General features: G+C 43.0%; 1 protein-coding gene and 1 long non-coding RNA gene across 6 annotated transcripts in view; one reads left to right on the top strand and one right to left on the bottom strand.

The window, feature by feature from the left end:
• The window catches only part of LOC140074768 (uncharacterized), a 147,596-nt gene that overhangs the window by 12,029 nt on the left and 113,054 nt on the right, over positions 1-22,513 (top strand). For all 3 annotated transcript variants that reach the window (XR_011849268.1, XR_011849267.1, XR_011849269.1), the window contains exon 2: positions 1,139-1,461. This is a non-coding gene — a long non-coding RNA (uncharacterized lncRNA). The remainder of the gene's footprint in view (positions 1-1,138; positions 1,462-22,513) is intronic.
• The window catches only part of CACNA1H (calcium voltage-gated channel subunit alpha1 H), a 308,384-nt gene continuing 299,735 nt past the window's right edge, over positions 13,865-22,513 (bottom strand). For 2 of the 3 annotated variants that reach the window (XM_072119927.1, XM_072119928.1), the window contains exons 31-36: positions 21,314-21,435; positions 18,742-19,065; positions 16,309-16,455; positions 15,613-15,793; positions 15,355-15,533; positions 13,865-15,270 (exon numbers count right to left, since the gene is read on the bottom strand). In XM_072119927.1, the coding sequence (XP_071976028.1) occupies positions 14,107-15,270; positions 15,355-15,533; positions 15,613-15,793; positions 16,309-16,455; positions 18,742-19,065; positions 21,314-21,435 (2,117 nt within the window). In that variant the 3' untranslated portion in view covers positions 13,865-14,106. The remainder of the gene's footprint in view (positions 15,271-15,354; positions 15,534-15,612; positions 15,794-16,308; positions 16,456-18,741; positions 19,066-21,313; positions 21,436-22,513) is intronic. The other variant, XM_072119929.1, reaches the window with a different exon arrangement.

Genomic DNA, 22,513 nt, shown 5'->3' on the forward strand with positions numbered 1-22,513 from the left:
AATACAACCCCCTGCTGTATGAGTTACATTACGCTGCACTATATTGCTTTTACATTGCGCTATAACACATCAGGATGAGACGGGTTTCTGATGTATTAGTAAATAATACCGCCTGAGTAGACCAGTGAGCTGAGAAGGAACAAGCAATAGATGCCACCGCTGAGTCTCTACGTGGAATTAATCAGACAAGTTTGTAAAACTCATTAAAGTAAAAGTTCCTGTGACAGGCGGCACTACAGAGTCCGTCATCTGATGAAATAATGGAAGGATACAGCGATGAGAATGTAAATCTGTGTCCCCTCCCCCGCCGGTACCTGCATCGGTTAATGGCCTGTGCTAATGGCAGTTCTTTATAACTCGGCAAGGACAATGGAGCCCCCCGGCATGTGGGATGTGCAGCACCTTATTACAGCTCTTCCCGGTAAACACTTGTTTCTCCGGAGGGATGATTGACATACTGTGAGGTCTGCGGTAATAACCACCGGCCGGGTAATTGGATGTGTGATGGCGTTTACACGTTGGGTTTTGTCAATTTTGATTGACAAACAGAATCCCCCTTAAAGAGAACCTGTCATCTTACCTGACGGGTGTCTATTTTAGACAATACTTTTATGTTTTACAACCTCTGTTCCTCTGTTATTCCTCCTGGATCCTTTGTTCACCATTTTTATATATTTTCAGAAGGAATAAGAGACGAACAAGTTGACACATCACCACCTTTATCCCCGATTCTCTTGCTACCAAGATCACCAAGACTTATCCCTTTAAGGTGGACCTGTCACCAAAATTAGCATACACCATGTGATTGCCCCTGTGCTCCTCATCAATTTGGTCTTTGTTCCTTTTAAATCCATCCAGCCGTTCAAAAGATATGGCCACCAGAAGTTTCTATTTGAATTAGCGTGTATTAGCCACACCCCCCAATTAAGAAGGTTAACGCCCTCTTGGTTAGTAGGCGCCAATTCAGTTATAACTTTCCTGGGGCAATATCTTTTGAATGGTTGAACGGATTTAAAAAAAATAAAGACCAAATTGATCAGGAGATCGGCGGTGATCACATGATGTACGTCATACTGGGTTTTGTGTATGGAAAAGCGTTTCCTTTAAGGCTCCGTGTATCCATGTGTTTATCCTGCAGCTGCAATCAATGACCGAGAGCGGCAGATAGAAGATGGAGCCATCACTGGGAGAAGTGCAGGGGCTCTCTTCAGAGCCTGCCGCATATCTTCTCTCCGTTACGCCAGGTGACAGGTGTGATGAATGTTCAGAGCCGCATCCACTGCCCATGATAAATAGTCCTGAGCCGGAAGAGACTGCGGGAAGACAACTGGAGGAACCCTGGAAACGCTTGAAACTCCCAACCGGAACATCTCCACAGACCGGATCACCCTGACCCACAGCACCAGCTGCAGGGACCAGAGACCAACTCATCAGTCAGATGTCTACACCGAGTGTAACCAGGTAACCTGCCAGATGTGTACCCAGGGTGACTGCACCCTATACACAGTGTACAGGGGGTACACACAGTATTCATTTGCTCATTCATGTCCCCTCTGTCCCCATCTTGACAAAAAAAAATAGATGGAATGTAGATATTTTTGCTAATTTATTAAACAAGAGTAAAATATGACCTGGTGATTAGTATTCAGCTGTGACCTTCATATGTAATTCACATGCTGTCCATTTCCTTCTGATCCTACTTTAGGTTGTTCTGCTCCTTCATTGGAGTCCAGCTGTGTTTACAAAAACTGATTGGGCTTAATTAGGAAAGGCACAGACCTGTCTATATAAGATCTCACAGCTCACAGTCTATGTCAGAGCACATGAGAATCGTGAAGTCTAAAGAACTGCCCAAGGAGCTCAGAGAATTGTGGCAAAGCACAGATATAGCCAAGGTTACAAAAGAGTTTCTGCAGCACTCAAGGTTCCTAAGAGCACAGTGGCCTCCATTATCCTTAAATGAAAGAAGTTTAGGACAACCACAACTCTTTCGCGACCTGCCCCTATAGCATGATGCTGCCACCACCATGTCATATATTGAACACAGGCGCTTCCTTTTTCTGTGACGCCACCCTGTCTCACGACGGGGTGACAGGTCGGCGCTGAACACCAATATCATTATTTTGATTGGCCCTGCGATGATGATTGCTTCCTTTGGCCTGTCAATCCAGAATGTACAATAGGGGGCAGTATTCTCAGTGATTTCTGGATGAGTAGGTGACTCTGTTGTGTCTGGAGTTTCCTTGTGGTGTTCTGCACTATGCCTGGTGGTGAAGGAGTTAAGCCTTGGTATCCTGTACATTATACATGCCTTGTGCTCGTAGATACATCAGACCTGACTATTAGGACGCACAAGGAGCGTGTAGTGTAATGGTAACACATGAGCGGAGGGGGTCAGATCTCTACTCGTCAGGCCCAGAGCCATCGCTGTGATATCCGTGTGTCCCCCCCCTCACCCCCCCCCCCCCCATGGTCCATGTTTGATGCTGGCAAAGAGCTTTATAACTGGATCCACCACCCGATAAGGACCCCCAGTCCTCAAACATGTCACCATCTGTCACCTACTGCCATATATAATACATAACCTCCCAGCCCACAGCCTGCACCAGACCCATCCCCTGGGGTTCATAGTACCGTATTTTCCGGACTATAAGGCGCACTTAAAAGCCTTGGATTTCCTTGGAAATCCAAAGTGCGCCTTATAGTCCGGTGCGCCCTATATGAGGGCAGCGGACCCTACTGACATAGGTCCCCGCTACCGGAGACAGCAGATCTCCAGCGGGAACTGCAGAACACGCGGCACGAACAACAGGCGCCAAAGCGCCCGCTGGAGATCTGCTGTCTCCGGTAGCGGGGACCTATGTAAGTATGCCATTCTCCACCTCCCGCTCACCTTCCCCGCGTTCCGCGTCTCTTCTCGGCGTCGCGTCCCGTCGGGTCTCCGCCCCGCCCCCGGACCTCCGCCACGCCCCCGACCCTGCGCCTTATATATGGAATTATTAGATATATAAGGCACATCGGACTGTTGTGCCTTATATTCCGATGCGCCTAATGGCCCGGAAAATACGGTAATAATAAGGACATTATATATTTTTGGGTGGTCTCCTTCCTGAAATATTAAAATTTAAACATTCTCCTTCAAGCCATTTCATATTAAAGATTTATTAGAGGGAGAAATATCTTCTTATACAAACCTCCAAATCCAACAATCACATCACCACAGAGCTTGGAAGGAAGATTCTGGTTTGCTGTTTCTATCCCTAGAGGGAGCTAAGGAGCTAACTGTATACAGATAGCACTGATACTGAATATCTTCTACATAGGGGGCAGTATTATAGTAGTTATATTCCTGTACATAGGGGGCAGTATTATAGTAGTTATATTCTTGTACATAGGGGGCAGTATTATAGTAGTTATATTCCTGTACATAGGGGGCAGTATTATAGTAGTTATATTCTTGTACATAGGGGCAGTATTATAGTAGTTATATTCTTGTACATAGGGGGCAGTATTATAGTAGTTATATTCTTGTACATAGGGGGCAGTATTACAGTAGTTATATTCTTGTACATAGGGGGCAGTATTATAGTAGTTATATTCTTGTACATAGGGGGCAGTATTATAGTAGTTATATTCCTGTACATAGGGGGCAGTATTATAGTAGTTATATTCTTGTACATAGGGGCAGTATTATAGTAGTTATATTCTTGTACATAGGGGGCAGTATTATAGTAGTTATATTCTTGTACATAGGGGGCAGTATTACAGTAGTTATATTCTTGTACATAGGGGGCAGTATTATAGTAGTTATATTCCTGTACATAGGGGGCAGTATTATAGTAGTTATATTCTTGTACATAGGGGGCAGTATTATAGTAGTTATATTCTTGTACATAGGGGGCAGTATTATAGTAGTTATATTCCTGTACATAGGGGGCAGTATTATAGTAGTTATATCCCTGTACATAGGGGGCAGTATTACAGTAGTTATATTCTTGTACATAGGGGGCAGTATTATAGTAGTTATATTCCTGTACATAGGGGGCAGTATTATAGTAGTTATATTCTTGTACATAGGGGGCAGTATTATAGTAGTTATATTCTTGTACATAGGGGGCAGTATTATAGTAGTTATATTCCTGTACATAGGGGGCAGTATTATAGTAGTTATATCCCTGTACATAGGGGGCAGTATTATAGTAGTTATATTCTTGTACATAGGGGGCAGTATTATAGTAGTTATATTCTTGTACATAGGGGGCAGTATTATAGTAGTTATATTCTTGTACATAGGGGGCAGTATTATAGTAGTTATATTCTTGTACATAGGGGGCAGTATTATAGTAGTTATATTCCTGTACATAGGGGGCAGTATTATAGTAGTTATATTCTTGTACATAGGGGGCAGTATTATAGTAGTTATATTCTTGTACATAGGGGGCAGTATTATAGTAGTTATATTCCTGTACATAGGGGGCAGTATTATAGGAGTTATATCCCTGTACATAGGGGGCAGTATTATAGTAGTTATATTCCTGTACATAGGGGGCAGTATTATAGTAGTTATATTCTTGTACATAGGGGGCAGTATTATAGTAGTTATATTCTTGTACATAGGGGGCAGTATTATAGTAGTTATATTCTTGTACATAGGGGGCAGTATTATAGTAGTTATATTCTTGTACATAGGGGGCAGTATTATAGTAGTTATATTCCTGTACAAAAGAGGCAATATTATAGTAGTTATATTCTTGTACATAGGGGGCAGTATTATAGTAGTTATATTCTTGTACATAGGGGGCAGTATTATAGTAGTTATATTCTTGGACATAGGGGGCAGTATTATAGTAGTTATATTCCTGTACATAGGGGGCAGTATTATAGTAGTTATATTCTTGTACATAGGGGGCAGTATTATAGTAGTTATATTCTTGTACATAGGGGGCAGTATTATAGTAGTTATATTCCTGTACATAGGGGGCAGTATTATAGTAGTTATATTCTTGTACATAGGGGGCAGTATTATAGTAGTTATATTCTTGTACATAGGGGGGTAGTATTATAGTAGTTATATTCTTGTACATAGGGGGCAGTATTATAGTAGTTATATTCCTGTACATAGGGGGCAGTATTATAGTAGTTATATTCTTGTACATAGGGGGAAGTATTATAGGAGTTATATTCCTGTACATAGGGGGCAGTATTATAGTAGTTATATTCTTGTACATAGGGAGCAGTATTATAGTAGTTATATTCCAGTACATGGGGGGCAGTATTATAGTAGTTATATTCCTGTACATAGGAGGTAGTATTATAGTAGTTATATTCTTGTACATAGGGGGCAGTATTATAGTAGTTATATTTCTGTACATAGGGGACAGTATTATAGTAGTTATATTCTTGTACATAGGGGGCAGTATTATAGGAGTTATATTCCTGTACATAGGGGGCAGTATTATAGTAGTTATATTCTTGTACATAGGGGGCAGTATTATAGTAGTTATATTCCTGTACAAAAGAGGCAGTATTATAGTAGTTATATTCTTGTACATAGGGGGCAGTATTATAGTAGTTATATTCTTGTACATAGGGGGCAGTATTATAGTAGTTATATTCCTGTACAAAAGAGGCAATATTATAGTAGTTATATTCTTGTACATAGGGGGCAGTATTATAGTAGTTATATTCTTGTACATAGGGGGCAGTATTATAGTAGTTATATTCCTGTACATAGGGGGCAGTATTATAGTAGTTATATTCTTGTACATAGGGGGCAGTATTATAGTAGTTATATTCTTGTACATAGGGGGCAGTATTATAGTAGTTATATTCCTGTACATAGGGGGCAGTATTATAGTAGTTATATTCTTGTACATAGGGGGCAGTATTATAGTAGTTATATTCTTGTACATAGGGGGGTAGTATTATAGTAGTTATATTCTTGTACATAGGGGGCAGTATTATAGTAGTTATATTCCTGTACATAGGGGGTAGTATTATAGTAGTTATATTCTTGTACATAGGGGGCAGTATTATAGTAGTTATATTCCAGTACATGGGGGGCAGTATTATAGTAGTTATATTCCTGTACATAGGAGGTAGTATTATAGTAGTTATATTCTTGTACATAGGGGGCAGTATTATAGTAGTTATATTTCTGTACATAGGGGACAGTATTATAGTAGTTATATTCTTGTACATAGGGGGCAGTATTATAGGAGTTATATTCCTGTACATAGGGGGCAGTATTATAGTAGTTATATTCTTGTACATAGGGGGCAGTATTATAGTAGTTATATTCCTGTACAAAAGAGGCAGTATTATAGTAGTTATATTCTTGTACATAGGGGGCAGTATTATAGTAGTTATATTCTTGTACATAGGGGGCAGTATTATAGTAGTTATATTCCTGTACATAGGGGGCAGTATTATAGTAGTTATATTCTTGTACATAGGGGGCAGTATTATAGTAGTTATATTCTTGTACATAGGGGGCAGTATTATAGTAGTTATATTCCTGTACATAGGGGGCAGTATTATAGTAGTTATATCCCTGTACATAGGGGGCAGTATTATAGTAGTTATATTCTTGTACATAGGGGGCAGTATTATAGTAGTTATATTCTTGTACATAGGGGGCAGTATTATAGTAGTTATATTCTTGTACATAGGGGGCAGTATTATAGTAGTTATATTCTTGTACATAGGGGGCAGTATTATAGTAGTTATATTCCTGTACAAAAGAGGCAATATTATAGTAGTTATATTCTTGTACATAGGGGGCAGTATTATAGTAGTTATATTCTTGTACATAGGGGGCAGTATTATAGTAGTTATATTCCTGTACATAGGGGGCAGTATTATAGTAGTTATATTCTTGTACATAGGGGGCAGTATTATAGTAGTTATATTCTTGTACATAGGGGGGTAGTATTATAGTAGTTATATTCTTGTACATAGGGGGCAGTATTATAGTAGTTATATTCCTGTACAAAAGAGGCAGTATTATAGTAGTTATATTCTTGTACATAGGGGGCAGTATTATAGTAGTTATATTCTTGTACATAGGGGGCAGTATTATAGTAGTTATATTCCTGTACATAGGGGGCAGTATTATAGTAGTTATATTCTTGTACATAGGGGGCAGTATTATAGTAGTTATATTCTTGTACATAGGGGGCAGTATTATAGTAGTTATATTCCTGTACATAGGGGGCAGTATTATAGTAGTTATATCCCTGTACATAGGGGGCAGTATTATAGTAGTTATATTCTTGTACATAGGGGGCAGTATTATAGTAGTTATATTCTTGTACATAGGGGGCAGTATTATAGTAGTTATATTCTTGTACATAGGGGGCAGTATTATAGTAGTTATATTCTTGTACATAGGGGGCAGTATTATAGTAGTTATATTCCTGTACAAAAGAGGCAATATTATAGTAGTTATATTCTTGTACATAGGGGGCAGTATTATAGTAGTTATATTCTTGTACATAGGGGGCAGTATTATAGTAGTTATATTCTTGTACATAGGGGGCAGTATTATAGTAGTTATATTCCTGTACATAGGGGGAAGTATTATAGTAGTTATATTCTTGTACATAGGGGGCAGTATTATAGTAGTTATATTCTTGTACATAGGGGGGTAGTATTATAGTAGTTATATTCTTGTACATAGGGGGCAGTATTATAGTAGTTATATTCCTGTACATAGGGGGCAGTATTATAGTAGTTATATTCTTGTACATAGGGGGAAGTATTATAGGAGTTATATTCCTGTACATAGGGGGCAGTATTATAGTAGTTATATTCTTGTACATAGGGAGCAGTATTATAGTAGTTATATTCCAGTACATGGGGGGCAGTATTATAGTAGTTATATTCCTGTACATAGGAGGTAGTATTATAGTAGTTATATTCTTGTACATAGGGGGCAGTATTATAGTAGTTATATTTCTGTACATAGGGGACAGTATTATAGTAGTTATATTCTTGTACATAGGGGGCAGTATTATAGGAGTTATATTCCTGTACATAGGGGGCAGTATTATAGTAGTTATATTCTTGTACATAGGGGGCAGTATTATAGTAGTTATATTCCAGTACATGGGGGGCAGTATTATAGTAGTTATATTCTTGTACATAGGGGCAGTATTATAGTAGTTATATTCCTGTACATAGGGGGCAGTATTATAGTAGTTATATTCTTGTACATAGGGGGCAGTATTATAGGAGTTATATTCCTGTACATAGGGGGCAGTATTATAGTAGTTATATTCCTATACATAGGGAGCAGTATTATAGTAGTTATATTCCTGTACATAGGGGGCAGTATTATAGTAGTTATATTCCTGTACATAGGGGGCAGTATTATAGTAGTTATTTTCCTGTACATAGGGGGCAGTATTATAGTAGATATATTCTTGTATATAGGGGAATATTATAGTAGTTATATTCCTGTACATAGGGTGCAGTATTATACTAGTTATATTCCTGTACATAGGGAGCAGTATTATAGTAGTTATATTCTTGTACATAGGGGGCAGTATTATAGTAGTTATATTCTTGTACATAGGGGGGCAGTATTATAGTAGTTATATTCCTGTACATAGGGGGCAGTATTATAGTAGTTTTATTCTTGTACATAGGGGCAGTATTATAGTAGTTATATTCTTGTACATAGGGGCTGTATTATAGTAGTTATATTCCTGTACATAGGGGGCAGTATTATAGTAGTTATATTCTTGTACATAGGGGGCAGTATTATAGTAGTTATATTCCTGTACATAGGGGGCAGTATTATAGTAGTTATATTCTTGTACATAGGGGGCAGTATTATAGTAGTTATATTCCTGTACATAGGGGGCAGTATTATAGTAGTTATATTCTTGTACTTAGGGGGCAGTATTATAGTAGTTATATTCTTGTACATAGGGGCAGTATTATAGTAGTTATATTCTTGTACATAGGGGGCAGTATTATAGTAGCTATATTCTTGTACATAGGGGGCAGTATTATAGTAGTTATATTCTTGTACATAGGGGCCAGTATTATAGTAGTTATATTCCTGTACATAGGGGCCAGTATTATAGTAGTTATATTCTTGTACATAGGGGGCAGTATTATAGTAGTTATATTCTTGTACATAGGGGGCAGTATTATAGTAGTTATATTCTTGTACATAGGAAGCAGTATTATAGTAGTTATATTCTTGTACATAGGGGGCAGTATTATAGTAGTTATATTCTTGTACATAGGGGGCAGTATTATAGTAGTTATATTCCTGTACATAGGAGGCAGTATTATAGTAGTTATATTCTTGTACATAGGGGGCAGTATTATAGTAGTTATATTCTTGTACATAGGGGGCAGTATTATAGTAGTTATATTCTTGTACATAGGGGGCAGTATTATAGTAGTTATATTCTTGTACATAGGGGGCAGTATTATAGTAGTTATATTCTTGTACATAGGGGGCAGTATTATAGTAGTTATATTCTTGTACATAGGGGGCAGTATTATAGTAGTTATATTCCTGTACATAGGGGGCAGTATTATAGTAGTTATATTATTGTACATAGGGGGCAGTATTATAGTAGTTATATTCTTGTACATAGGGGGCAGTATTATAGTAGTTATATTCTTGTACATAGGGAGCTCTTGGTGCCGGTCTCCATGGTTCTGTCTGGGGCTGGTGTCTGGTTGATGACAATCTCATTCTGCATTTCGTCGTCTCACGTCTTACAGTCTTCAGAAGGAGAATTTAGAAATGAATAGGACTCGTACAACTCCAAGGACTAGAACCGTCTCTCTTCATGTAATCAAGCTGTGGTGTTGATGCCGGGCTCGGTAATTGGATGTGAGTGCTGTAGGTGGGCCGCGGCGGGCTCCGCAGTGATGAAGGATGTAATGAAGCTATCAGGCTAATACGAGGTGATTACCTCCAAGTAGACACTTAACTTTGTGTGAGGAGATCCAAAGTGACCCCTGGAATTTCCTCTTATTCTATTAATCATTCATTAGGACCAGAAGTGGCTCAGACATGAGATCCCCCATCAGGGATCCCCCCGCACACATTCATCTTCAACATTTTTACCAAAGTTTTTTCCCTTTAAGAATTTGGGACACAATTTCAATGCACAATTCTGCGAATTACAACAGGACGGCACCACCCAGGACTTACCACACTATGTACATAGAGGTAAGTACTTTTGCTGCAGCTGAAATCGCAACTTCTGGGTCCCCTGTCTGATAATTTATTTTCCCTAAACTTCTCTCTATCACCTCATTGCAGTATAAATGGTCTATTATGTAGCTCATTTGCATATTTCCCCCAGCATCCATTGCTTCTAGTAATACCTCTCCATAAGGAGAAGCAGGAGCCTTTGGAGATGATCTAAGGTCCTAAATATCGCTGCTTGTTTCCCATAATTCAGCGGTGGCCCCAGGGGGGTCACATCTCTGCCCCGTCCTGCGGAGTAGAAGACCATTGTGTCTAATAAGGTCACTTCTCACCGAGAACTTGGACAGAACTGCAGAATAAGATGACATCCGATCCGCAGAATATTCCTCCTGTGTCTCTAGAGTCTCGTATCCCGATATAAACTGTAGATAAGACCCCGGATTTGTGTTGAAGATGCTTTAATCTCAGATCTTATGTAATTTGTCTAATTACGGTTAATTGAGGATAACGCAGGATCCATTTCGGCTTTCTATAGGAGACCTCAGGGAGAAGAGGCTGCACTACTGATGACATCCTACCAGCAGTGTGTGCACTTACCTCTGAGTACTAATGAAAGGTTCAGAAGTTGGAAACCTTGTAGTCTGCTCTGTTACTACACAGGCCTTTCCGCAGGGAGGTGCCTGAGCAATAGGTTCCCAGCTTTATACTGTGCCTGCTCTGCCCTCTGCCTATTTAACTCTCTGCCACCTGCCCTGACCCCTGCCTGGATTACTATTACGTACAAATTCTGTTGGCCCTGACCTCGGCCTACCTTATGACCACATCTGTGGCTTCAAAGATAAAGATTCTGTGGCCAATCAGATTATAGTCATGTCCAGCAAACCAGGAAGTAATCGGTCAAGCAGACAGAGAGAGAACATGATAACCAATCAGATCATAGGCGATACTACTGAAACAGGAAGTGAGGTTTGAAGAGGGTGGGGACAGTACATTCTGTAGCCAATCAGATTGTAAGCATCCCCACAGCAACAGGAAATTAAGTAATAAGTGGGTGGGGACAGTATGCTCTGTAACCTATCATATCAATCAGAAATTGAACCTCTTAATGGATTCAAAGAACTGGAGAGAGTGGGTGGAGGTCTTCACAAGTCATCTTTAAAGGGGTTTGCATAATTTACAAATTACTATGGGAAACTTCAATTTTCATATTGTGACCCGACCTATTTCATCCATATGGGATTTTTGGAGATAGCCCGGACTGTTTTAATATCCACAGAAATTCCATGTTGCTGTATGAGGCCATTGCTGTTGATGCAGTTCCCCCATAGCAGATTAGTTTGGGATCACCAATGCAGCTTACATGACACTGCGCCCCCGGTGGGTATTAGGACAGGACGTCCGTTTTGTAACATATTAAACCTCGATTTGCCAGGACAGCGGAATAAACAGCAGATGCCGCGTGCCCGGCGTGCAGAGCCCTTAACTAAGGCAACACATAAGTGCAGAGCAGCGAGATCTAATAAAGATGGCAAGAATCAATTTTTCACTAATGCAAAGCATCCATAAAAGGTTGGAGCTCTCCCTAATGACTAGCTGTCAGGAGGATGTGTACTGAGCACGGACATGGCGTGTTTGTCAGAGGAACTGATGGAGCTGAACTGCCAGGTGCCCGGCCCTGGATGGAAAACACTAGAACTACAGACCAAATATAAACCCGGCAGATGGGAGATTAGTCCTGTGGATCAGAGGAACAGTAAGGACTTAATTTTGGAGGTCACCCAACTGGTCACTACATCTATCATCCACAAGGCATAGTCTGACCAATGACCACCATTACTAGAATGCTGAAGGCTCCAATGTCCACCGGGGACCATCTACCAAAGGTAGATTCTACATAGAACGTCCACCCATGAAGAATGTAGAAGGATCCATTGAGCACCCGGTGGAGGATAGTGGTAGATTCTGCATGAACTACGAAGCAACCATGAATACTGAAGACACAGACCAACTACTACCAGAGACTGGAAGAGACTTGTATTGTGGGAGAGTCTTCTGTATAGACCACCCTACTACAAAACATCATCAAAGGGTGGGAGTTTTCTGAGTACAACCATTGTTTACCATGAATACTCAAGGTACCACCGACCACTAGAGATGAACCGACCCAATGGTGGATTCAAACCTTGGGTTCGACGGCCTAGTTTAGAAAATTGACGCCCCTAGCAACTAGCCATGTATATGATTGCCTTTCTGAAAAATCATAGCCGTGGCTAGTTCCTTGGGGCATCAGTTTGCCGGATTGGCTGTTTGGCAACCAATCTGGCAACATCTCAGGCGGTGGAACCTGAACGCTGATCCTGACCATCGGTCTGCTCATCTCCAGTGACCACCAAGTACTTAATGCCAGTCTTACCACTAACATTTCTGATAAAAAAATGTGTAGACCCAGTGTGACCAAAATCAACTGGGGGGCAGGATATGGGTCAAGGGTCTGTTTTAGGTGTTCATGCGGTGCTGGGTTATCAAGCAGTAGCAGAACCATGGATGGGACACGGCTGAAGAAGTAACTACTCTATGGGTAATGATATTGTATAAAGAGCTACAGGAACAATGGCTCGGACATGTTTGTGGCCCATCACTTGCCTAGATGGGTGGCAGACTGCGAGCTTCAGTCCACTTGTAGACTTCAATGAGCAGAAATTTTGGAGCTCAATAATTTTGCCGACAAAGGTCGAGAATGAAGTTGTTGGGAAAGGCAAAGGGCTGGTGCAAGGAGATGACCTTGACCAACACCATCCTGATCTTTGCTATATGCTCCCCCACCCCTCAACCCTATTGTGTAGTAAGGTGATCTGGGGTATAAGGACCCTATAAGACCCCACACCCAGTGTCATTGCTTTTCATGTGCAACAGTTTCCCAAGTTTCAGGATAATGGTATTCAGGGCAGACACAGAACAAGCCATAGACGAGAGCGTCACTTATCAGCCACCGGATGCAGCCACGTTGACGTGGAGCGGGCTGTTGTTCTGAGATAACACAGCCACCAAGTCATCTTACTAATTACTACCGCGGGATCGCTGCTCCTACAACACTCCCCCTATAGTCAAGCCTCACACAGAATTAACCTTCTTCATGCCAACAATAATTTGGGAAATTTTGGTCTGATGTTTTCACGAACCAGTACAAACTCTATCGGCCTGAGGATATGTAAGGGGGGTGGTCAAAGCTAATGACGGGTCCCATGATTGGAGTATTGTAGAGAATCTAAAGTACCTCCTTGCCCCAAACATTACACAGATGAGATTTCCCACCATAACAGGAGACCTAGGGGTCTATGGTAGGTCACAGGTCATAGAATTGAACCTTTAAAGGTGATGTGAAACCTGGAAGAGCCATGTAATACACACCTAGAGTGATATAAGCTGGTAATGTGCGATATCGAAGTTGGATATTTTTGCACACGGCACAAATAACAATGGCGTCTATTCACAAATACATTATCTCTAGTTTTATTTATACTGCTGATATACAGATATTGTACAAGTCTTCATCTGTCAGCACCTCGGCATACTGTGTCTTTGCACAATTTAAAAAAAAAAGTGCCAACATAAAAAAATATAAAACAAACCCAAAAAGAAAAACCAAAAGCCAAGAAACTAAAAAAAAAAACTCGAATCAATGTGATTGAGGCTATATGGGAAGTCGTCTCCGTATTCCGTTTATAAAATCAAACAAATCAAAATTTTTTATCTTTTTTTTTTTGTTTTTTTATTTAAACCATCAGCCGTTGCCTAAACCTCCAGCGTTATCCCACTCCCCACCATTTATTGAAAAAAAAACTAAACTCCCAAAGGGGCTTCTCTTAGACCCGTCTATCCAGTGGTTTTGTCAACGTCGCAAGCCCTTGTATCCGTAGAAGCTATAACGGTTTATCCGTTACTTCGCCTGATGTGTTAGAAGCGTCGACTAGTGCAGGATTTTTTAAAGAACTCTTAATTTCAGTATTGTTGCTATGACAATGGTCTATTTGCTTAATTTCTAATGTCCCCGTATCGGGTCTGGAGTCAAGAATGACCACAGATGGTGAGGTGGGATGTCCACCTTCAGTTAAAAGTTCTGAGAAGTTATTTGCCTCTCGCTGGTCGAAAGAGTAGCCGGGGATGACCAAATGTTCATTGCGACAAGGTGCCTGGCTCCGCCTCTCGCTTTTCGACTGCTGCTCTACAGCTTGGTTGTCGCTAAGGTCTAAAGAGTCCCGGTATGCGGTGGATTCACACGACGGTGTCCTCCTTCGTAACATGCTGTTTTCCGATGCTTTGGTACGTGAAGCTGTGCCAGTCTCGTCCTCCATGGGAGGATCTATAGAAATACAAGGCGGGCTCATCTTCTTCTTCCGTCGAACCCCATTGATGTGTTCTGGGTCGGACTGTATGAGAATAGAAGAGTCCTGCTTGTCATCGATGGACAGATCAAAGCAGGAATCTCCATCATCATCAATGGAGGGGCAGATCTCGATCGAGTGCCTCCTTTGGTCTTCTGCCCACATGGGCTTTGCTAAAAATCCTTGAGTATCAACACTGTAGAACTTCTTCAAGTCTTTGCTGCTGCTGGTCCCGACCAGGCTTGCTGTGCTATTGCAGTTCTTAAGTAGTGGAGGAGAAGGAGGAGATGATACTTGGGAGATGAATGGAGAAACAGAGTGACTTCTATGGTTGGATTGTCCTCTCCAGCTGGTGGCCAAGCTGTTTATGTGGCTGACCTCTTCATCCGCTGGATCGGAGGACTCTAACGTGGACTCGTCTGGGTTGGTGTTGTCACTGCTCACACTCGAGGGACGACTAGGAATACTGTGTTGGCTATACGTATGATTGCGAGTATGGATGCTAGAATGTCTGTGGTTGGGAGAGAGTTGGGGAGAAGTTTGAGGGGTTCCCTGCAGAGAAAGGGGAGATGGGCAGAGCATGTTAGGACCAAGAAATTTGGGTGAAGGTGTTTTTAGCTTTGCACTTTCCACTGGTTCAAGTTGAAGGCTATCCTTGGATTCACCATTCTGATAGTCTACTGAATCCATGTGTACTGCCTCCTAGGAGACAAAAAGACAAGCAGATAACTCGAGAGTCACCAGATGGCGATTACCAACGAAACATTTAAAAATAATACCCCTTACCTGCCGCCGTAACAATCTGTTTAGGCTAGGAGACCTGGAAGCGGGTCGAGGTGGTGGAATTTTAGGCAAGTCTTCGTTGTCCACGTGGCAGCTTGGTGACGGCAGGGGCTGACAGTCCACGGGGGTTTTCAAGGAGTAGCTAGATTCAACTGGTTGGGAATGGACTGAGAGACGAGATCCTACAGTGAAGAAAAAGAATCATTAAATTCAGGAGAAACTAAAGGAACCGAACTATTGACCTGAGGTTGAGGTCCATACCTTCTGGAGGACTGTCCTCATAGGCATCCACTTCCCGCAGAGGATATGATGACTTTGCTGGCAGAACAGGACGGAACATGTAGCTGTCATTGGGTAACGAGAGCATTCTGGATACAGAGACCTTTCTGACTGTCAGCAGATTTTGGGACCCTGTTCCATCCCTCATGTAGACATCCCCATCCTGTGGAGGAGACGGACCATCAGCTTGGATAGAACGTTTTATTTTTGGGAGGTTGTCATGAAACTTTCTGCAACTTTTTAATCTACTTTTTGTTTTGATCCTTCAACATTTGCAGGATCACTGCTGAAAACCCATCCTGGTCATGTCTGAGGGATATGGGTCCTTGGTCTGCCGGCCAGTATGAGTTTTCGGCCTCTGGGTGTTGATGTTTCAATTCAACCAAAGCAGACATTGAAGAACTGAAGTATATCAAAAAGTTACAAAAACTTCCATGGTGCTGTGATTAAGAACAGTCAAGCCTTCGATACATGGAGCTCCATGAGACATCAATGACAATACCGTGAGCAAAGCGTGCGGCACATAGATCCTCAGTGGTGGGACATAAGTGTTGGAAGACCTCAACCCAATTAAACCCTAAAAAGCAGAACTTGTAGAAGAGGCAAGGAAGCCACAGAAAGCATACGTAGCTTGCGGTTACTACAGAGGACACGTGTATATATAGTGCAGGGATTCACCTCGGGCCCATAGTTGCAGGGCAGGAGGGGAAGCGGCAGGACCTGCTGGCAGGGCACAGGGGACCCAGGTCTTTTCTCTCTCCGCAGAACCGATAAATTGGATGGTTCAGGAATCAATAATGTCACATTCTCGTGGCTCAGTGCCCCCTTCAGTGCAAAATGAAGGAAACAGAATGGATTATGACACTACAAATGAGGTGTATTGTTTTCGATAATGAGGAGTTTTTACTACTTCCACCAATCCAACTTTTTGCATCCTTTAGAGGAAACCTGCCACTTAAAGTAACCCACACCAACCAAACAGATCTTTGAAAACTCCTCTTCACCAGTGCATATATCCCTATATTGTTCTTCTCTATGCCTGGAAAGTTCCATAGTCTGTTCATAAAGTTGATACACCGTCTATGCATATTCATGATCGACTAGCTCAGCCGCACCTCCGGCTTCCTGATTGACAAGGAGCCGGCTTTCTCTTCAGCTCAGTAAACTTGGCTCTGTTATATCATTCACCCCTCCGCCAGAAATGAGAAAGACATTGGCTGTGTGACTCGCTGAATAGAGTTTCTGAGGGAGAGGTGAATGAGGGGGTTGAGAGAGATGCTGACTGTATGAGAAATCAGCTCCCTCAGGAATTCTCTTCAGCGAGTCACACAGCCAGCATCTCCCTAATTCCTGAGTTAGGGGGGGATTAGCTAATGGCACAGCTGTACAGGAAGGAAATGAATATGCTGGACTCTGCTCAGAGGAAAGACAATGATCACACTCCTATGTGGTCACTTGCATAGATGGTGAGTCAACTGTACAAATGGACTGTGGAAATTTTCAGGCATGGGGAATAACAATATAGGGATAGTTGTACTGCTGTTTAATAGCAGTTTTCATATGTTTAGTTAGTGTGGGTTAGTTTAACAGGCAGATTCCCTTTAACTGGTGTCACTTCACTTTTTCTGGCATGATTGGAATTTTTCCTTTTAGACCCCACCCTTCCTGAGCAATCCCTATCGATAGCTTCAGTAGCAAATATACACTCACCGGCCAATTTATTAGGTACACCATGCTAGTAACGCGTTGGACCCCCTTTTGCCTTCTGAACTGCCTCAATTCTTCGTGGCATAGATACAACAAGGTGCTGGATGCTCCTCAGAGATTTTGGTCCATATTGACATGATGGCATCACACAGTTGCCGCAGATTTGTCGGCTGCACATCCATGATGCGAATCTCCCGTTCCACCACATCCCAAAGATGCTCTATTGGATTGAGATCTGGTGACTGTGGAGGCCATTTGAGTCCAGTGACCTCATTGTCATGTTCAAGAAACCAGTCTGAGATGATTCCAGCTTTATGACATGGCGCATTATCCTGCTGAAAGTAGCCATCAGATGTTACAGGGTACATTGTGCTCATAAAGGGATGGACATGGGCAGCAACAATACTCAGGTAGGCTGTGGCGTTGTACCAAGGGGCCCAAAGAGTGCCAAGAAAATATTCCCCACACCATGACACCACCACCACCAGCCTGACCCGCTGACACAAGGCAGGATGGATCCATGCTTTCGTGTTGTTGACGCCAAATTCTGACCCTACCATCCGAATGTCACAGCAGAAATCGAAACTCATCAGACCAGGCAACGTTTTTCCAATCTTCTACTGTCCAATTTCGATAAGCTTGTGCAAATTGTAGCCTCAGTTTCCTGTTCTTAGCTGAAAGGAGTGGGACCCGGTGTGGTCTTCTGCTGCTGTAGCCCATCTGCCTCAAAGTTCGACCTACTGTGCGTTCAGAGATGCTCTTCTGCCTACCTTGGTTGTAACGGGTGGCGATTTGAGTCACTGTTGCCTTTCTATCAGCTCGAACCAGTCTGCCCATTCTCCTCTGACCTCTGGCATCAACAAGGCATTTCCGCCCACAGAACTGCCGCTCACTGGATGTTTTTTCTTTTTCGGACCATTCTCTGTAAACCCTAGAGATGGTTGTGCGTGAAAATCCCAGTAGATCAGCAGTTTCTGAAATACTCAGACCAGCCCTTCTGGCACCAACAACCATGCCACGTTCAAAGGCCACAAATCCCCTTTCTTCCCCATACTGATGCTCGGTGTGAACTGCAGGAGATTGTCTTGACCATGTCTACATGCCTAAATGCACTGAGTTGCCGCCATGTGATTGGCTGATTAGAAATTAAGTGTTAACGAGCAGTTGGACAGGTGTACCTAATAAAGTGGCCGGTGAGTGTATGTGTCTGGTAGGGGGTGCCAGGCTGGGAATGCCCATTTCAGTACAGGGTCTATTTATTTGTTTCTGAAATTTAACAGCGCCAAGAATCAGTAGAGAAACACATATTAAAGGATGAAAAGAGGTGGAGATGGTAAAAGTTTCCCTTTAACTGCCCCAAACTAGTGCCCCCTGCAGGAATACCAGGGAATATGATGCCCTTACCCTGGCTTGTTTCAGCAGCACAGGTAGTTCTTTCTTCATGGACACTGGACCACCACCAATTGCTTTGCCGTCTAAGTTCGGGGAGCCTGTTGGGCATACAGGAGTTACGGCTCTGGACATCTCCAGCTCGATCTCTGCGTCCATCTCTGCATCTTCTTTGGCTTCTTTATTGCTTTCTTCGAGATGCTTCATGAGGACGGCCACCACAACGTTCACCAGGACAAACTGGGCGATGAGGACAAACGTGACGAAATAGACCGGGGAGATGATGGGCAGGTAGCTGAGGCAGTGCTTGTCATCGCTGTTACATTCACGGAGTGTGTCCTGGAATAGAGGGATCATTTAATTTTTTCAAACGGAGGCCTACCACAACCTAGCGACATTGTGTAATACTGCATTTCACCTCTGGGGGAGCTGTAGGGAACTTGGACACTTCTATTACTGTTGGGTTACCTAGAAATTACAGCTGTGGCTCCAGAGTCGACTGTATTATTGAATGGGTAATTAGTGTTTGGCCTCAGTCCCCCAGAATCAGTGGGGGTGATCTATCAACACCTTGTCTGCTTTCATTTACTACTTTTGAAACTGGGACAAATCTTAGACACCTACAGCGGGCACCGAAATTATTCAGCCCCCAGTGATAAGTATTCAGCCCCCGGTGATAAGTATTTGGCCCCCGGTGATAAGTATTCAGCCCCCAGTGATAAGTATTCAGCCCCCGGTGATAAGTACTCAGCCCCCGGTGATAAGTATTCAGCCCCCAGTGATAAGTATTCAGCCCCCAGTGATAAGTATTCAGCCCCCAGTGATAAGTATTCAGCCCCCGGTGATAAGTATTCAGCCCCCGGTGATAAGTATTCAGCCCCCGGTGATAAGTACTCAGCCCCCAGTGATAAGTATTCGGCCCCCGGTGATAAGTATTCGGCCCCCGGTGATAAGTATTCAGCCCCCGGTGATAAGTATTCAGCCCCCGGTGATAAGTATTCGGCCCCCGGTGATAAGTATTCGGCCCCCGGTGATAAGTATTCGGCCCCCGGTGATAAGTATTCAGCCCCTGGTCATAAGTATTCAGCCCCCGGTGATAAGTATTCAGCCCCCGGTGATAAGTATTCAGCCCCCGGTGATAAGTATTCAGCCCCCGGTGATAAGTATTCAGCCCCCGGTGATAAGTATTCAGCCCCCGGTGATAAGTATTCAGCCCCTTTGCTCAGTGTTGAGTAGAAGCTTTGGAGCTGGTGCAGACAGGAGTCTTCTTGGGAAGATGCTATAAGATTCTCACCCCTGGATTTGGGGTCCTCTGCCTCTTCCTTGCAGATCCTCTCCAGTTCCCTCAGGTTGGATGGTGAATGTTGGTGGAGGCCATTTTCCAGTCTCTCCAGAGATGCTCCATTGGGTTTAGGTCCGGGCTCTGGCTGGAATGTTCTGAGTCTCTGCTGTGGTATTTTAGCTTGTGCTTCGGGTCATTGTCTTGTTGGAAGGTTCGGCCCAGTCTGAGGTCCAGAGCATCTGGAGGAGGTTCTCATCCAGGATATCTCTGTACTTAGCGGATTCATCTTTCCTTCCATTACACCCAGTGGTCCTGTCCCCCCATAGCCTGATGCTGCCCCCCCACCATGTGTCACTGCTTGGATTGGATTTGGCAGGTGATGAGCCGTGTCTGGTTTTCTCCACCGCGTAGAATTAACACCAAAAAGTTCAATCTTCATCTCATCAGACCAGAGAATCTTATTCCTCATAGTCCGGGATCCTTCATGTGTTCTGCACACTGTATGCGGCTTTCATGTGTCTTACACTGAGGAGAAGCTTCCAGACTCTGCCATAAAGCCCCAACTGCTGGAGGTGCAGTGATAGGTGACTCCCATCTCCCTCCTGCATCTCTGGGGCTCAGACACAGGGATCTTGGGGTCTTCTTTACCTCTCACAAAGGCTCTTCTCCCACGGTTGCTTAGTTTGGCTGGACGGCCAGGTCGTGGGAGAGTTGTGTTCATCCCAAACTTCTTCTATTTAAGGATTATGGAGGCCACTGTGCTCTTAGGAACCTTGAGTGCTGCAGAAATTCTTTTGTGACCTCGGCCAGATCTCTCAAACACAACTGGACTACAATGAAGGAGTAGAACCATCTCAAAGAGGATCAGAAGGTATTGGATAGCAAAGTGTTACAGCAAAGGGTCTGAATACCTATGACCATGTGATATTTCAGTTAGAAAAAATATCTACATTTCAGATTTTTTTTTTGGCTTGAATGAAACAAAGAGTGAAAAATACAATGGGTACAGAAAGTATTCGGGCTTCTTTATAAGTCTCACCTGGGACAAATAAGTGTCAACTGGGAGAAATAAGTCTCAAATTGGACAAATGCATCTCAACTGGGATAAATGGGTCTCCGAAAGTAGTAGAAGACCCCAGACAATGTGATAAGTAACCCCCGGATGACTCTCTGTTGTGGTTAATAGCAGGGCCCCCCTCTACATGACATCTGAGTACCCTAAACGTGGCTTAGAGGAAGGGATTATCTTATAACCTCCTTCACAACAGAAGGTCCAATGTCCTGAGTCCACGAGCTGCTCCTTACCTTCATGATACCGTTCCAGTTGTCTCCTGTGGAGACTCGGAAGAGCGTGAGGAAAGCCATCCCGAAGTTCTCGAATGTGGCGTGTCTGCTGAGACCCTCGCAGGGGTTTTCCTCGTTACACACTGGCGAGAAAGGAACAATTTATGACGGAACATCTGCAAATACTAATTTCTATGATTTTGTCAACCCTCAGTTTATCGGCATATACTGACGTGTATCTCAGCATCTGAGGTGTGCTACTGTCTCCTGCGTATCTAAGCCCTTATATGTGACTTGTCTAAGCCTAAGTCCTGTATGATGCTGCCTGCTGTGCTGTGTATCTAAGCCTGTTATTTGCGATACTCTGCTTTCGAGCTTATGTATATAATCATGCGTGTCTCTGTCCAACCCAACAATCATGTTTGATCCAGGCTGAGTGAGCCGATACGTATCTCATGTACTGTGATCTTCTGGCTCGGTCTGTAAATGGTTAAGGAGATTGGCTTCTTTCCGGGACGTATCTGACTTTATGTGCGGTTGATTTTGTATCCGCTTCCTCTGGCATTATACAAGCAGATGATTCACGTATCTATCCCATAAATCTGTGCTGTAATAAATACACGGGATACTCCGTCCTCGTACTCATTAGAGCTGCTCAGCCCAGGCCGGGGCGGAGGACCTCACATCAGGGGGGCCTCACACCTTCCTTCCCAAACCGTAAAGACCTTCATAAACCCAATCTACAAAGTAAAGCGTCCCTCTACAATATCCCGGGGCCCATTAAGTTTTCATTATGGCGGCCGACATGGATCCTGCCAGCTTGGTAATGAGCCATTTATTTGCCGAGACTATAAACGCGCAGGAGCGGAGTCTGCGGAAGGAGAAGCTCAGAAGCTCGTCCATAATTACGGACAGTGAAGGGTAGCACCGCGCTGGAGGAAACATGCCCTCGCTATCGTGTTCAATGCATTTTATAGCCTCTCCGGCATCTATATACATTTCTTCATTTTACCCAATTAACGCTTAATGAGTGAAACATTTGTTTCATCTACATTTCAGAAATAAGTTCTCATCCACGGGTTGTCCGACTTTTTCGGGGATTGCGTTGCACGCAATCTGATTTTGCCGCATTGGCGCCGGCTTTCATGTGACAGAAATAAGGTGGCGAGCCGTCAGACATTCCGAGCCCTTACATGCACCGGGAAGAAGAAGGTGAACTCC

This window comes from Engystomops pustulosus, chromosome 8 (assembly GCF_040894005.1).
Source record: "Engystomops pustulosus chromosome 8, aEngPut4.maternal, whole genome shotgun sequence".
In the NCBI taxonomy this organism is placed as follows: Eukaryota; Metazoa; Chordata; class Amphibia; order Anura; family Leptodactylidae; genus Engystomops; species Engystomops pustulosus.